Source organism: Balaenoptera physalus (assembly GCF_965194825.1).
Source record: "Balaenoptera physalus genome assembly, chromosome: 2".
Classification (NCBI taxonomy): Eukaryota; Metazoa; Chordata; class Mammalia; order Artiodactyla; family Balaenopteridae; genus Balaenoptera; species Balaenoptera physalus.
In genome coordinates this window covers 110,338,433-110,354,179 of record NC_138883.1, presented here as the reverse complement: position 1 = coordinate 110,354,179, position 15,747 = coordinate 110,338,433, and the positions used below count along the sequence as shown (strand labels likewise).

Sequence of the window (15,747 nt, the reverse complement as noted above, 5' to 3'; positions counted from 1 at the left end):
AGAACCCGCAAGCCACAACTACTGAGCCCACGTGCCACAACTACTGAAGCCCGCACACCTAGAGCCCATGCTCCACAACAAGAGAAGCCACAACAGTGAGAAGCCCGAGCACCGCAACGAAGGGTAGCCCCAGCTTGCTGCAACTAGAAGGAAGCCCGCATGCAGCAACAAAGACCCAAAGCAGCCAAAAATAAATAAATAGAATTAATTAGTTAATTTTAAAAAAAAGAAAAGAAATGTCTGGGGAATTCCCTGGTGATCCAGTGGTTAGGACTCTGCACTTCCACTGCAGGGAGCCCGGGTTTGATCCCTGGTCGGGGAACTAAGGTTCGGCAAGCTGCATGACAAGGCCTTAAAAAAAAAAAAAAAGGTCTGTGCAAGTCCTTTGCCATTTTAAATTGGGTCTTTTTAATGTTGAATTGTAAGAGTTCTTTATGTATTCTTGATACTGGACTTTTCTTTTCTCCCATTCTGTGGGTTGTCTTTTTATCTTTTTCTTTAATTGCAGTAATCATTAATTTATTAGTAGAAAATCAGCCATAATTACCTTTAGCAAGTATTTAATACTATAGTCATTAATTTAAATCTATACATTTAAACACATTTTGATCTCTCCTGTATCGAGATAAGACATTTTTGTGACTTCCCCTTTTTTCTATTCTTCATTTACCTTACTCTGAAGTTCTTATACCTTCATTTAAAAAAATTGTGGACATAATACACATAATATAAAATATATCATCTTAACCATTTTTGAGTGTACATTGGTACATCAGTGGCATTAAGTACATTCACATTGTCGCAAGCATCACCACCATCCATCCACAGAACTCTTTTTTGTCTTGCAAAACTGACTGTAATACTGTACTCATTAAACAATAACTTCCCATTACCTCTCTGCCAAGCCCCTGGCAACCACCATTCTACTTTCTGTTCCTATGAGTATGACTACTCCAGGTGCCTCATAGAAGTAGAATCATACAGTATTTGTCCTTTTGTGACTGGCTTATTTCACTTAGCATAATGTCCTTAAGGTTTATCTATGTTGTAGCATATGTCAGAATGCTAAATAATATTCTATTGTATGTATATACCACATCTTGTTTGTTTATTCATCCATTAATAGACACTTGAATTGCTTCTACCTTTTGGCTATTATAAATAATGCTCCTATGAACATGGGTATACAAATATCTTTTCATGTCCCTGCTTTCGATTCTTTTAGGTATATACTCAGGTGGAATTGCTGGATCATATGATAATTACATTTTTATATTTTTGAGGAACTGCCATACTATTTTCCATGCACCATTTTACATTCGCACTAGCAGTGCGCAAGAGTTCCAATTTCTCCACATCCTTGCCAACACTTACTATTTTCTGGCTTTTTGATAGGAGCCATCCTAATGAGTATGAGGTAGTATCTCATTGTGGTTCGATTTGCTTTTCCTTAATGATTAGTGATATTGAGCATCTTTTCATGTACTTATTGGCCATTTGTATATCTTCTTTGGAGAAATGTCTAATCAAGTCTTTTGCCCACTTTGTTAATCAGGTTGTTTGCAGTTTTTGTTGTTTACTTTCTTGATAATGTCCTGTTGTTTGAATAGGGACCACCAAAAGGATATGTCCAAGTCCTAAAGGTGTCTGTGAATGTGATCTTGTTTAGAAATAGGGTCTTTGCAGATGTAATTAAGTATCTCAAGATGAAATAATTCTGGATTTAGGGTGGGCCCTAAATACAATCATTGATGTTCTTATAAGAGAAAGGAAAGGGAGATTTGAGACAGGAGGTGAAAAGCCATGTGAAGAGTAGGCAGAGATTAGAGTTATAGTGCCATAAGCCAAGGAATCCCTGGAGCCACCAGAAGCTGGAAGAGGCAAGGAAGTATTCTCCCCTAGAGCCTTTGGAGGAAGTCTGGCCCTGCTGACACCTTAATTTTGGGCTTCTGCCTTCAAAACTGTGAGAGAATAAATGTCTTTTGTTTTCAGCCACCAAGTTTGTAGTAATTTGTTAACAACAGCCCTAGGAAACTAATACAAGTCCTTTGCCGCACAAAGTTTTTATATTTTGATGAAGTCCAGTCGATCTATTTTTTCATTGATTGCTTGTGCTTTTGGTGTCATACTTAAGGAACTTGCTTAAACACAGATTTCCATCTATGTTTTATTATATAAGACTTTTATAGTTTTAGCCCTTACATTTAGATCTTTGATCTATTTTGAGTTAATTTTTGTGTATAGTGTGAGATAGGAGGCCAAATTAATTCTTTTACATGTGGAATCCAGTTGTCCTAGCACCATTTGTTGAAAGGCTATTCTTTCCCTTTGGAGTGGTCTTAGCACCTTTGTTGAAAATCAGTTGACCATAAATGTATGGATCTATTCCTGGACTCTCAATTGTATTCCACTGGCCTATTTATCTATTCATATGCCAGTATCATGCTCTCTTGATTAATGTGGCTACATTGTACTAACTTTTGAAATTGGAAAATGTGAGGGTTTTTTTCAAGATTATCTTGAAATTCCATATGAATATTATTAGCATCAGCTTATCCATATCTGGAAAGAAGGCAGTTGGAACTTTGATAGGCATTCTAATGAATCTCTAGATTAATTTGGGGTCTACTGCCATCTTTATCATCTTCAGTCTGTGGACATGGGATGTCTTTCCATTTATTTAGATTTTTTAAAATTTCTTTAAATAGTATTTTACAGTGTTCTGTATACAAGTCTTGCACTTCTTTGGTTAAATTTATTTCTAAGTACTTATTCTTTTTGATGAAGTTTTGAATGGAGTTGTTTTCTTAATTTCATTTTCCAACTGCTAGTTGATATTGCAGTTGATATTCGTATATCAATCTTGTATCCTGCAACTTTGCTGAACACATTTATTAGTTCTAATTATTTTTTGTAGATTTTTTAGGGTTTTCTATATATCACGTGTCATCTGTGAATAGAGATGGTTTTCCTTCTTCCTTTCCAACCCAGAAGCTTTCATTTCTTTCCTTACCTAATTGCCCTGGCTAGAACCGCTAGTACAATGTTGAATAGTAGTGGAGAGCAGACATCCTTTTTTCCCCCTGATCTTGATGGGAAAACTTTCAGGTTTTCACAATTAAGAATTATATTAGCTGTGGGTTTTTCATTGATGCCCTTTATCAGAATCAGATAGTTCCCCATTATTTCTTGTTTGTTGAGTGCTTTTATCATGAAAGGGTGTTGGTTTTTGTCAAATGACTTTTCTGGGTCTATTAAGAAGATCACATTTTTCCATTATTATATTAATATGGTGTATTACATTGGTTGGTTTTTATGTGTTGAACCAAATTTGCATTCCTGGGATAAATCCCACTTGGTCACATATAATCCTTTAATACGCTTCTGTATTCAGTTTGTCAGTATTTTTTGTTTGATGATGATGATTAAACCTAATTATTCCAGTAAATATGTTAAAAATTGAGTAAATATTTCAATTATCAAAGAAAAATTGTCAGAGTGAATTTTTTTTCCCCATGGTTTGAGCAAATATTGCAGTTCTGCAACAATGCTGATTTTATTTGTCAAATTTAAATTTTCCTAAACATACAGCTCTAGAATGCTCTTCTGTTTAGGTTAGATATGGGCACCATATTTAACTGTCCAATTATATTTATATATATATATATTTTTTTTTTATTTTTTTTATTTTTTTATTTTTTTTTACATCTTTATTGGAAGTTTGTCAGTATTTTATTGAGGATTTTTGTGTCTATAGTCATAAGAGATATTGGTCTGTAGTTTTATTTCCTTGTTATGTCTTTGTCTGGTTTTGGTATCAGGGTGATGCTGACCTCATCAAATGTTAGAAAGTGTTTGCTCCTGTTCTTTTTCTTTTTTTTTAAGAAGAGTTTGAGAAGGATGGGTCTTAATTCTTCTTTAAACATTTAGTAGAACTCATCAGTAAAGCCATCTAGTCCTGGACTTCTTTGTGGGAAGCTTTTCGATTACTAACTCAAATCTCTTTATTCATTATAGGTCAATTCAGATTTTCTGTTTCTTCTTGAGTCAGTTTTGGTGGTTTGTGTGTTTCTGGGAATTTAACCATTTCATCTACATTGTCTAATTTGTTGCTATTCACTTATTCATACTATTCCCTTATAATCCTTTTTAACCCCATAAGATCGTTAGTAGCAACTCTCTTTCATTCTTGATTTTAGTAAATTGAGTCTTCTCTCTTTTTGTATTTTTGGTCATTCTAGCTAAATCTGTCAAATTTGTTGATCTTTTTTTTTTTTTAATTAATTAATTAATTAATTTATTTTTGGCTGTGTTGGGTCTTCGTTTCTGTGCGAGGGCTTTCTCTAGTTGCAGCAAGCGGGGGCCACTCTTCATCATGGTGCGCGGGCCTCTAACTGTTGCGGCCTCTCTTGTTGTGGAGCACAGGCTTCAGATGCGCAGGCTTAGTAGTTGTGGCTCACAGGCCTAGTTGCTCCGCGGCATGTGGGATCTTCCCAGACCAGGGCTTGAACCCGTGTCCCCTTCATTAGCAGGCAGATTCTCAACCTCTGTGCCACCAGGGAAGCCCAAATTTGTTGATCTTTTTAAAGAACCAATTTTTGGTTTTGTTAAGCTGTATTATTTTTCTGTTCTCTATTGTTTATTTCCAATTTGATGTGTATATTTCCTTACTTCTGCTTGCTTTGGATTTAGTTTGCTCTTTTATTCCAGTATCTTAAGGTGGAAGGTTTTGTTTGTTTGTTTTTTATGCCACGTGGCTTGCGGGATCTTAGTTCCCTGACTAGGGATAGAATCTGGGCCCCTAGCAGTGGAAGCACAGAGCCCTAACCACTGGACCGCCAGGGTACTCCCTTAAGGTGGAAGGTTATTGATTTGAGATCTCTTTTTTAATATAGGCACTTATAGTTATAAATTTCTTCCTGAGCACTGCTTTTGTTGCATCCCTTAAGTTTTGGTATATTGTGTTTTCTTTTATCTCAAAGTATTTTTTGATTTCCTGTGATTTCTTCTTTGACCCATTGGCTTCCCCCTCCATGTACCAACATCTGGGACAACTGTAAGGCACACCTCATTTGGTTCCCATTTCTCAGGGATTGCTGTCCTTTGTTGTCTGATGTCCAGTGTCTTGAAAACATGATTTTATATATTTTGTCCATTTCTGAGTTGTTTCAGATATGAGAACATACCTGGTCCCTGTTACTCCATCTTGGCTAGAAGTGGAAGTTGGTTTCATTTTTAACATTTAAATCTCTGACCCTTCTGGAATATGTGGGAAGTGGATCCAGTGTTATCTTTTTGCATATGGCTATGCAGTAATTCCAACTGATAAAATTTAAATCAGTAATCACTGATTTTAACATTTCATCTTTTACCCACCACTTCTTTCTTATTAATTTCTATATTCAGCTTTCTATTTTGGATTTTCTACTCTGTACCATTGTTCATTTTGTTTATTCATGTTTTAATTTTTTAGTATCTGGTAAAGCTAACCTTGTTCCTCATAATAGATCTTTTTCAGGGTTCTTTTTATCATCTTGCTTGATACGCTTTCAAATAATAAATTTTATAATCACAAAGTTATAAATGCAGAGTTCTCTTGTGAAAGTTAATTTCTTAGCTCTGAAATGTCTTGTGTTCTGATTATTAAACATTAAGACATGTTAAGGGAACTTCTCCGGTGGCACAGTGGTTAAGAATCCTCCTGCCAATGCAGGGGACACAGGTTCGATCCCTGGTCTGGGAAGATCCCGCATGCCACGGAGCAACTAAGCCCATGCGCCACAACTACTGAGCGCACACACCGCAACTATTGAAGCCCGTGAGCCGCAACTGCTGAGCCCACATGCTGCAACTACTGCAGCCCACATGCCTAGAGCCCATGCTCTGCAACAAGAGAAGCCACCTCAATGAGAAGCCTGCACATTGCCACAAAGAGTAGCCCCTGCTCACCGCAACTAGAGAAAGCCCTTGCGCAGCAACAAAGACCCAAAGCAGCCAAAAAAAAAAACAAACCTGAGACATATTAAGTATGGATCAAATCTGATGACGTTCAGGGAGAATAAGAGGGAGAAATTAAAATATAATTATATACTCAAAATTGCTCTTGGTGTCAACGGAAACAGTCTTAAAAGATATTTAAAACAAAAAGATTAGAATTAGGGCTTCCCTGGTGGTGCAGTGGTTAAGAATCCGCCTGCCAGTGCAGGGGACAAGGGTTCAAGCCCTAGTCCGGGAAGTTCCCACATGCCGCGGAACAATGAAAGCCCATGCGCCACAACTACTGAGCCTGCGCTCTAGAGCCCAAAAGCCACAACTACTGAGTCCTCGTGCCCCAACTACTAAAGCCCGCGCGCCTAGAGCCCGTGCTCCGCGACGAGAAGCCACCGCAATGAGAAGCCCACGCACCGCAACGAAGAGTAGCCCCCGCTCACTGCAACTAGAGAAAGCACGCATGCAGCAAGGAAGACCCAACGCAGCCAAAAATAAATTGAAAAAAAAAAAAAAAAAAAAAAAAGATTAGAATTAACAAAACATTGAATTTTCTAGTTTTTTCTTTTGGAGCCTAACACACACATACACACATGTATATATACACATATATATGTATATATGTAATTAAAAATTAATAAAAAAGTGATACAATGAATATAAAAAAACGAGGTAGATTTTTAGCAGGATTCCAAGGTTGTCTCATTTTTAACTTCACTTGACATTATTTTAAGTTTGCAAGTATACACATGTATTTGCCATCCTTGAACACCGTTTACTTTCAGTATGCTGGTTTAATTTTGGAGACATACATTTCTGCCAATGAACTTGGCTACTTTTATTTTATTTTTTAATTTTTTTGTTAGTGTATAGTTGATTTACAATGTTGTGTTAGTTTCAGGTGTACAGTAGAGTGAATCAGTTATACATATACATATATCCACTTTTTTTTAGATTCTTTTCCCATATAAGCCATTACAGAGTACTGAGTAGAGTTTCCTGTGCTATACAGTAGGTCCTTATTAGTTATCTGTTTTATATATAGTAGTGTGTATATGTCAATCCCAATCTCCCAGTTTATCCTTCCCCACCCCCCTTACCCCCTGGTCACCATAAGTTTGTTTTCTTTTTCTTTTTTTAAATTTATTTATTTTATTTATTTATTTTTGGCTATGTTGGGTCTTTGTTGCTGTGCATGGGCTTTCTCTAGTTGTGGCAAGTGGGGGCTACTCTTCATTACTCTTCATTGTGGTGCGTGGGCTTCCCAGTGTGGTGGCTTCTCTTGTCGCGGAGCACGGGCTCTAGGCGCACAGGCTTCCGTAGTTGTGGCTCATGGGCTCAGTAGTTGTAGCTCGCAGGCTCAGTAGTTGTGGCTCGTGGGCTCTAGAGCGCAGGCTCAGTAGTTGTGGCGCACGGGCTTAGTTGCTCTGCGGCACGTGGGATCTTCCCGGACCAGGGCTTGAACCCGTGTCCCCTGCATTGGCAGGCAAATTCTTAACCACCGTGCCACCAGGGAAGCCCCATAATTTTGTTTTCTTCATCTGTAACTCTATTTCTGTTTTGTAGATAAGTTCATTTGTACCCCCTTTTTTTTTAGATTTCACATATAAGCAATACCATATGATATTTGCCTTTGACTTACTTCACTCAGTATAACAATCTCTAGGTCCATCCATGTTGCTGCAAATGGCATTATTTCATTCTTTTTTATGGCTGAGTAATATTCCATTGTATATATGTACCACATCTTCTTTATCCATTCCTCTGTTGATGGACATTTAGGTTGCTTCCATGTCCTGGCTATTGTAAATAGTGCTGCAGTAAATGCTGGGGTGCATGTATCTTTTCGAATTATGGTTTTTTCCAGATATATAAACTTGGCTACTTTTATTTTTTTTATTTTTAAAAAATTTATTTATTTATTTTTAACTTTGGCTGCACTGGGTCTTCGTTGCGACGTGCGGATGCGGGCTTAGTTGCCCCACGGCATATGTGGATCTTAGCTCCCTGACTAGGGATCTAACCTGCGTCCCCTGCATTGGAAGGCGGATTCTTAACCACTGGACCACCAGGGAAGTCCCTGAACTTGGCTACTTTTAAAGTATTAGTCCTTGGGAGTTCCCTGGCAGTCTAGTGGTTGGGACTCTGCGCTTCCACTGTGGGGGGCCGGTGTTTGATCCCTGGTCAGGGAACTAAGATCCCGCAAGACATGGCATGGCCAAATAAAATAACATAATATAACATAACATAAAATAGTATTAGTCCTTGGTAGCAGAAACCATGTCTGTTTCCCTTATTTACCATTCCTTTATTTATCCCCTTATTTATCATAAAGAGCTCTTAGTGAGGGAAGATGTGGATGTAAATTTTTAAACCTAGCACTTATTAGATTTTTTTATATATTTTTTTAAAAATTTTATATATGTGTCAAATAATATTTTTAGTTTGGGAAGGTCCCTCTTCATCATCAATCATTGATTACAAATATTCTTTGAGGGAGATTTTAACAGATGCTTTAGGTAGGAAAGCAAAAATCAGACAGATTCTGCTCTCAAGTTTTTTGTTTTTTTTTTAATCTATTTCTAGTCAGAAATACTGAAAAAAAGTGAAAAACAAAACCATAGCCAAATGAGTAAAAGAGATAGTAGCTCATATAAATTTCAAAGAAGAGATCACTGTACACCATAGTGGATCAGGAAACTTTCCTGGCCAACGTTGATTTAGGGCTAAGGTTTTGGGATATCAGTAAAACTTGGATGGATAGAAAGAAAAATGGCCTCGGGTGGGGGGGGGTGATGGAACAAAGGCCAGGAGCAGAACACCGCATATTGGGTTTTACATCATTGGTGTGACAAGCCTGACCTAAGGTTTTATTAAAGCAGTATTAGTGAATTAGTGGAAGGGTACTAATGACAGCTGATATTTGAGAACTTTACTCTTTGCCAACCATTGTGCTAAACATTTTACATATTTTTATCTAAATTAATCTTCACAAAGCTGAAGTAGATGATTTATTACTACTTTGAAAGTGAAGAAAATTACTTTTGAGGAAATTAAACTACTTGCCCAAAGTCACACTTCTAATGAGAGTCAAAGCCTAGATTCAAACTGCTTGACTTCAGAGTCTGCTCTTAAGTGCATGCAGAACTGCTATATTACATTTAAGTTGTAGAAGATCTTGAATGCCAAGCCAAGGTGATGAGACTTAATTCTTGCTCTCTAATGTATACAGTAATCATCTAGGGACCCTTTACCAAGAAATTTTTCAGCAGACTTCCTGAAATTAATCTGTTTAAAGTTGCTGGCAAATTTTGGGATCACTCAAAATGTAAACTCAATAATATTGGAGATGCTAGAATTTCAGTGCTAAAAGCAAAAAGCCACCTTTCAGAAGACTGGAATGTGAGACTTTCTTTCTGTATTAGGCAACACTGGACTATGGAATGTATTCTCGAGAAGAAGAACTATTGAGAGAAAGAAAACGCATCGGAACAGTTGGAATTGCTTCTTATGATTATCACCAAGGAAGTGGAACATTTCTGTTTCAAGCTGGTAGTGGAATTTATCATGTAAAAGATGGAGGGCCACAAGGATTTACTGTAAGATGATGTTACTACTTGATAAATCTGTTTTTGGGTCCTAAAGTTATTTGTGTCCAAATCAGAAAGGTAATTAAACAAACTAAAAAATTCTTTTCACCAATTGTTTACTACTGATTTAGTAGTAAAGAAAACAAGAAATATGGGTATTAATTTCCAATTTTAAGAGTTAATAATTTTTTCAGTGACATTAGTATACAATTTTTAAAATGCTAAAAATACTTGCTGTGTAGGAAGAATTCGTAAAGGGCATCAGTGCCATTTTTTGAGTAAGTGCTGAGGTGGATTTTCGAAGATAATGATATCACAGGGCATCCCTCTTTGGTTCCCCTAAAAGCTTGATTCATCTCAGTAAATGGTTTTAAATGTTTGATTTTATTCTAGGCAATTGTAATGTGATAGCAGAACTATTCTTCTGATAGAATTGTGATGATTCTAGCTTTCATTATATTTTTATGAGCAAATTATTTTATACTGGTAAAATTAATTAGAAATATTTAATAAGTGAAATAGTCAAATAAGTGTTTAATAAAAGCATGTAACAAACGATAATTACTCTGCTTAAACAGGTTTGGACAACAGAATTTATGAAGTGCTCTTATTTTGTCTTTATTTCTGCTCCTGTTATGCTTAGCTTATTAATTCATAGAAAAAAAAATGAGTCCTTTCTTATAAGTTAAGGCATATGAAAGTACATTTTTCTGGAGAGCAGTTATTATAGTTGATATTGTACTTGGGATTATTATTCCTTTTATAGGAAGGGTGCTGGTAAACAAATATGTATCAGCCTGATACTTGCCTTTAAATGTTGTTTACTTTTCTAGCAACAACCCTTACGGCCCAATTTAGTGGAGACTAGTTGTCCCAACATTCGGATGGATCCAAAATTATGCCCAGCTGATCCAGACTGGATTGCTTTTATACATAGCAATGATATATGGATATCCAACATTGTAACGAGAGAAGAAAGGAGGCTTACTTATGTGCACAATGGTAATTCAAGTTCTTCAAATCTACTTTCCTGAAAAGTATTTTTTAAATTTAATTTGCTTTTGCTTACATTTTCCAATTGAAGCATGCTGGGTGATCTTTATATTTTAAACTTAAATCTTTAAAATGAAAAAGGACAAAAGTACAGTGGATAACTGGTATGTACCACCTATATAATGCTCCCTTGTTTTAAGGGTCATTTTCAGACAGCACAACAGTAGCACCTCTGACCTGATTGTTCTTTTAGCCTAATAAGACTACCAGAATTTCCCCCAAAACTGTTCTTTTTTTAAAATTTTTTTAATTTGTATTTTTGGTTGTGTAGAGTCTTAGTTGTGGCACACGGGATCTTCGTTGCAGCATGCGGGATCTTTCGTTGCAGTGCTCGGGCTCTTCGTTGCGGTGCACAGGCTTCTCTCTAGTTGTGGCGTGCGGGTTCTCTCTCTAGTTGTGGTGAGCAGGCTCCAAAGCGCATGGGGTCTGTAGTTTGCGGCTCACGGGCTCAGTTGCCCTGCGGCATGTGGGATCTTAGTTCCCCGACCACGGATTGAACCTGCGTCTCCTGCATTGAAAGGCAGATTCTTTACCACTGGACCACCAGGGAAGTCCCAAAACTGTTCTGATTAAAATAAAATTTAATTTAAAAAATTAATCTTGTTTTTAGGAAAACAAACAGAAAAATCTAGTACACACTATAAGAACTACCTAAAAATTTGTCTCCCCTTTTTGCAGAGCCTGCTTAGTTATTTTGTCATAATAGGAAAAATAAAACTTTCTGTATTGTGGAAGTATTTAATTTTTATTGAAGTGACTATAATAATGCTAAGCAGTACTGAAAGCACAGAAAAGACGTGTATGTTTTTCTCCAAAGCTTTTATACGAATGAAAGATGGGAAATAGTGTACTGCTTCTATTTTTTTTTTTTTGAACATGTGAAATATACCATTTTAAAAAAATTTTAATTAATTTTTGGGGGGCTGCATTGGATCTTTGTTGCTGCACGCGGGCTTTCTCTAGTTGTAGCGTGTGGGCTTTCTCTAGTTGTAGTGAGCGGGGGCTACTCTTCATTGCGGTGCACAAGCTTCTCGTTGCAGAGCACAGGCTCTAGGCGTGCAGGTTTCAGTAGTCGTGGCTCACGGGCTCTAGAGCACAGGCTCAGTAGTTCTGGCGCGCGGGCTTAGTTGCTCCGCAGCATGTGGGATCTTCCTGGACCAGGGATCGAACCCGTGTCCCCTGCATTGGCAGGTGGATTCTTAACCACTGCGCCACCAGGGAAGCCCTAAGTGTGTGTTTAGATAGAAAGGTAGGTAGAGAGTAAGCAACATTACTCTTAGCCCTCTTATTCACAGTAGGTTTCCAAATGAAAGTCCCCTTTGGGGTGGGTGTAGTCAGTTGGCATGTGCATTTGTTTATTCTCTGCCTCCTATAATAGAGGAATTTAAAGGTAACTTAATACCAACCTCTACTCTCAAAGGACATATCTTATTGGGAGAACAAAATGATACCATTTATTCATCTAATTAATCTTAGTAATTGAGGTCTGTAGTAAGTGATAGGGAGATATAAATGAGCGATTCATAGTCTCACATCTAAAGGAGAACAAAATATAAAGCAGTATGGAAGGTATAACTTTGGAGTAGTTGAAAGATCCAAGAAAACTGAGTGCTGGTTTTGGCTATATCATTAATTCCAAAATTCAGAAACTCTGAAAACTGAGGTTAGTTTTCATTAGGTTGGTGCTAAAACTCATTTGGTGGCAAAACCTGACCTGAACTGACCTGAGGATATTTATAATCTTAATCCTACTTAGTGTGCCTATTCCTAAATTTGCTGCAGGAATATTAGTATATTTGATTACAGGGTATTTGGTTACCTTGCTGGAGATGTGACATAATTATGCGTAGATGTATGAATATGAAAAAATCCCCCAAATTCTGAGTTCTAAACACTTCTGGACTCAAAGTTTTTGGATAAGGGGTTATTGGTTCATATTGCACATTTGTTTCAGACAACATACAGAAAATACAGATAAGAGAACATAATACAGTGAAACTTGCCTATAAAATTAAAATCACTGCGAAATATTACTACACATCCATTAGAACACCAAATGTTGGAGAGGAATTTTCATACATTGCTAGTACGAGTATAGAATAATACAGATACTTTGGAAAATTGTGTGGCAATTTCTTACAAATTTAAAGATAAATTTTTTACAGTACCCAGCCATTCCAGTCCTAGGTCTTTATTCAAGAGAAAGGAAAACACATGTCCACATAGATTCTTATACAAGAATAATCATAGCATCTTTATTCATAATAGCAACTAGAAGCTGCTCAGATGTCCATTAACAGATGAATGGATAAAAGAACTGTGGTATACAATGAAATATCACTCAGCAACAAACATAAAGTGTATACTGTATGATTTCACTTACATGAAATTCTGGAATATTCAAAACTAACCTATGGTGATAGAAATCAGATCAGTGGTTGCTTCTGAGGCAGGAATGGACATTGACTGCGAAGGGGCATGAGAAAACATTCTGGGGTGTTGGAAATATTCTATGTCTTGTTAGGGTGTGGTTATACAAGTATATGCATTTTTCAAAGTAAACAGTACACTTAAGATTTTGTAAATTATAAAGCAATTCTTTTTCAAAAGGTTGTTCATAGTCTCACTATTTGGAGAGGACCACATTTTGATTTATATCCTGACACTTTAAAAAATATGTATTTGTATAACACTTTTATAAATGGAATCAGTATACATGTCATTTAGTAATATGCTTTTTTAAATTCAAGTATATTGTAAACATTTTCCCATGTCATGAAATCTTACGTAATTATGGCTTTGTGGTTTTTTAGATTGATTGACTGATTGATTTTGGCTGCGCCGGGTCTTAGTTGAGACATGTGGACTCTTAGTTGCAGCGTGCGGGCTTCTTAGTTGCGGCATGCATGTGGGATCTAGTTCCCTGACCAGGGATCGAACCCAGGCCCCCTGCATTGGGAGTGCGGAGCCCTACCCACTGGACCACCAGGGAAGTCCCTAGATTTTGTTTTTAAAGCAAGAGTTCCCTTCAGACTATTTGCTGGAAACCTAAGTGTAAAACAGATAAAAGCTCATCTGCTTTGGTTAAATAAGAGGAAGGGGAGGGAGGAGAAATGGTGAATTACATGATCTGTAAGACCCCATTCTCAGTCTAAAGATGTGCTTCTCTGTGTAGGAGAGTAAAAAGTCACCATGACCCTTTACATGTATTCTTTTTCCCATGGTCCTAGCTAAATGGGAAAATAATAACTAACATTTATGGAACACATACTATGGCTCAGGCTTTGTTCTAAGTACTTTATGTAAAATAACTCATTTAATCCTCATAACAACCATATAAGGTAGGTTCTTATTCCCATTTATAAATGGGTAGTGCAGTGGAACGTGATCAGATGCTTTGCCCAGGGTCAGTCATTTAGTAAATGATGGAACCCAGATTTGAATTCAGTCCATTTGGCTCCACAGTTCACCACTATACTATAGCTGCCTTTCAGAATAAATGGAATCATTCTGCTTTGTACCTATGAAAAGATAGAGAACTTCTGTGATAATTTTGCCTTTATGTTTGTCTAGAGCTAGCCAACATGGAAGAGGATCCCAGATCAGCTGGAGTTGCTACCTTTGTTCTTCAAGAAGAATTTGATAGATATTCTGGTTATTGGTGGTGTCCAGAAGCTGAAACAAGTAAGAGGCTTCAAAATAATATATTATAGGTCAATTAAAGTATTATGAGATTCAACTACCAATTAGTTAACTGCACAGATTCTTAATTCTGAATAATAGATTCTGAAGTGATGAAGATTGGATCCCACCAGTAGTTATTTAGAATATTCAGGCTATATCTCACCATAATGAGTTCTCATAAAAAACAGGTGTATTGTGGTTCAGTACCCCAAGTCCTTCAACTCTCCTTGCCAGTTTTTCATCTAGAAGCTGGTTGGTGGCAACATTGCTGGCAAAATAAAAAATACCACCCCTTAATGGGAGTTGCTATAAAAAACATAGGATTGACTAGAGTCTGCATGAACAGATGGCCAAATTAGTGTATGAATGGATCAGAAAAAAAGAGCACAAATTCCTTCTTTTTCTTGGTGTATTCACAAGTATTTTACTAGCTGAGAAACAGCTCTCTAAAGCAGTAGCATTCAAACTTTTTGACTGTGATCTGGTTAGAAATTTGTTCTACATTCTAGCCTAATACATTGTACATATACTCTATACATAAAAGGCAGCATGTTTTATGTATAAACTGCTTTTCACTATGGGAGATATAATACTAGAGGGAATGGTCAATTATGATTACTTTCTGGCATAATTCTCCTAAATTTTCAATATTTAATTTCCTTTTAAGCTCCCAGTGGCAGTAAAATTCTTAGAATTCTGTATGAAGAAAATGATGAATCCGAAGTGGAAATTATTCATGTTACGTCCCCTATGTTGGAAACAAGGAGGGCAGATTCATTCCGTTATCCTAAAACAGGTACTGTATTCCATTGGCATTTATATTCACTCATTCCTACTTTTCAAACAAGATTCTTTCTGCATTCATCCAAAGGTATGGTCAACGTGGATATTTTACAGATTTAGTAAGGATGGGTTGTTTAAGTGTCTCTGAAGTAGATTTTTAAATTACAGGCTGATCCTTTTTAATTATTTCAAAGGTGAGGAAGTGCACAAAACTGATTATTTCAAGAAATGAATAAAGAAGTACCTTTGCTTGGAAATAAAGATTTTTAAGGGATTATGTTCTTAATAAATTAGTAATTTTTTCCCATATTGCTATTTAAGGCATTTCAATTGTGAAATGATACGAATTCCCCTTCATTACGTACTCTTGATATTTTTCAGATTCTTTTTTTTATAGCCATATTAAAAATTATGAATTGAAAAGGAGTTTTGAGATTCTTATGCAATAAAGTCCTGTCTATATGCAACATTCCTCATTTGACTAAAGTATAAAAAGGATTGATCTGGCAAAATTCGTTTGAATAATTTTGGATATGCATTACTGTTCATTTATGTCTCTTTCTAAAGGCACAGCAAATCCAAAAGTCACTTTTAAGATGTCGGAAATACTGATTGATGCTGAAGGAAGGGTAAGTATAAAATGTTAACT

At 36.6% G+C, this 15,747-nt stretch overlaps 1 protein-coding gene and 1 long non-coding RNA gene across 8 annotated transcripts in view; one reads left to right on the top strand and one right to left on the bottom strand.

Annotated features, from left to right (window-relative positions):
- LOC309654381 overlaps positions 1-9,407 on the bottom strand; it is a 198,033-nt gene extending 188,626 nt beyond the window's left edge. The window contains exon 1 of the long non-coding RNA XR_014260207.1: positions 6,279-9,407. This is a non-coding gene — a long non-coding RNA (uncharacterized lncRNA). The remainder of the gene's footprint in view (positions 1-6,278) is intronic.
- DPP8 (dipeptidyl peptidase 8) overlaps positions 1-15,747 on the top strand; it is a 61,589-nt gene that overhangs the window by 17,969 nt on the left and 27,873 nt on the right. For all 7 annotated transcript variants that reach the window (XM_082446026.1, XM_082446022.1, XM_082446024.1 and 4 more), the window contains 5 exons: positions 9,414-9,587; positions 10,412-10,580; positions 14,205-14,315; positions 14,983-15,111; positions 15,666-15,727. In XM_082446026.1, the coding sequence (XP_082302152.1) occupies positions 9,414-9,587; positions 10,412-10,580; positions 14,205-14,315; positions 14,983-15,111; positions 15,666-15,727 (645 nt within the window). The remainder of the gene's footprint in view (positions 1-9,413; positions 9,588-10,411; positions 10,581-14,204; positions 14,316-14,982; positions 15,112-15,665; positions 15,728-15,747) is intronic.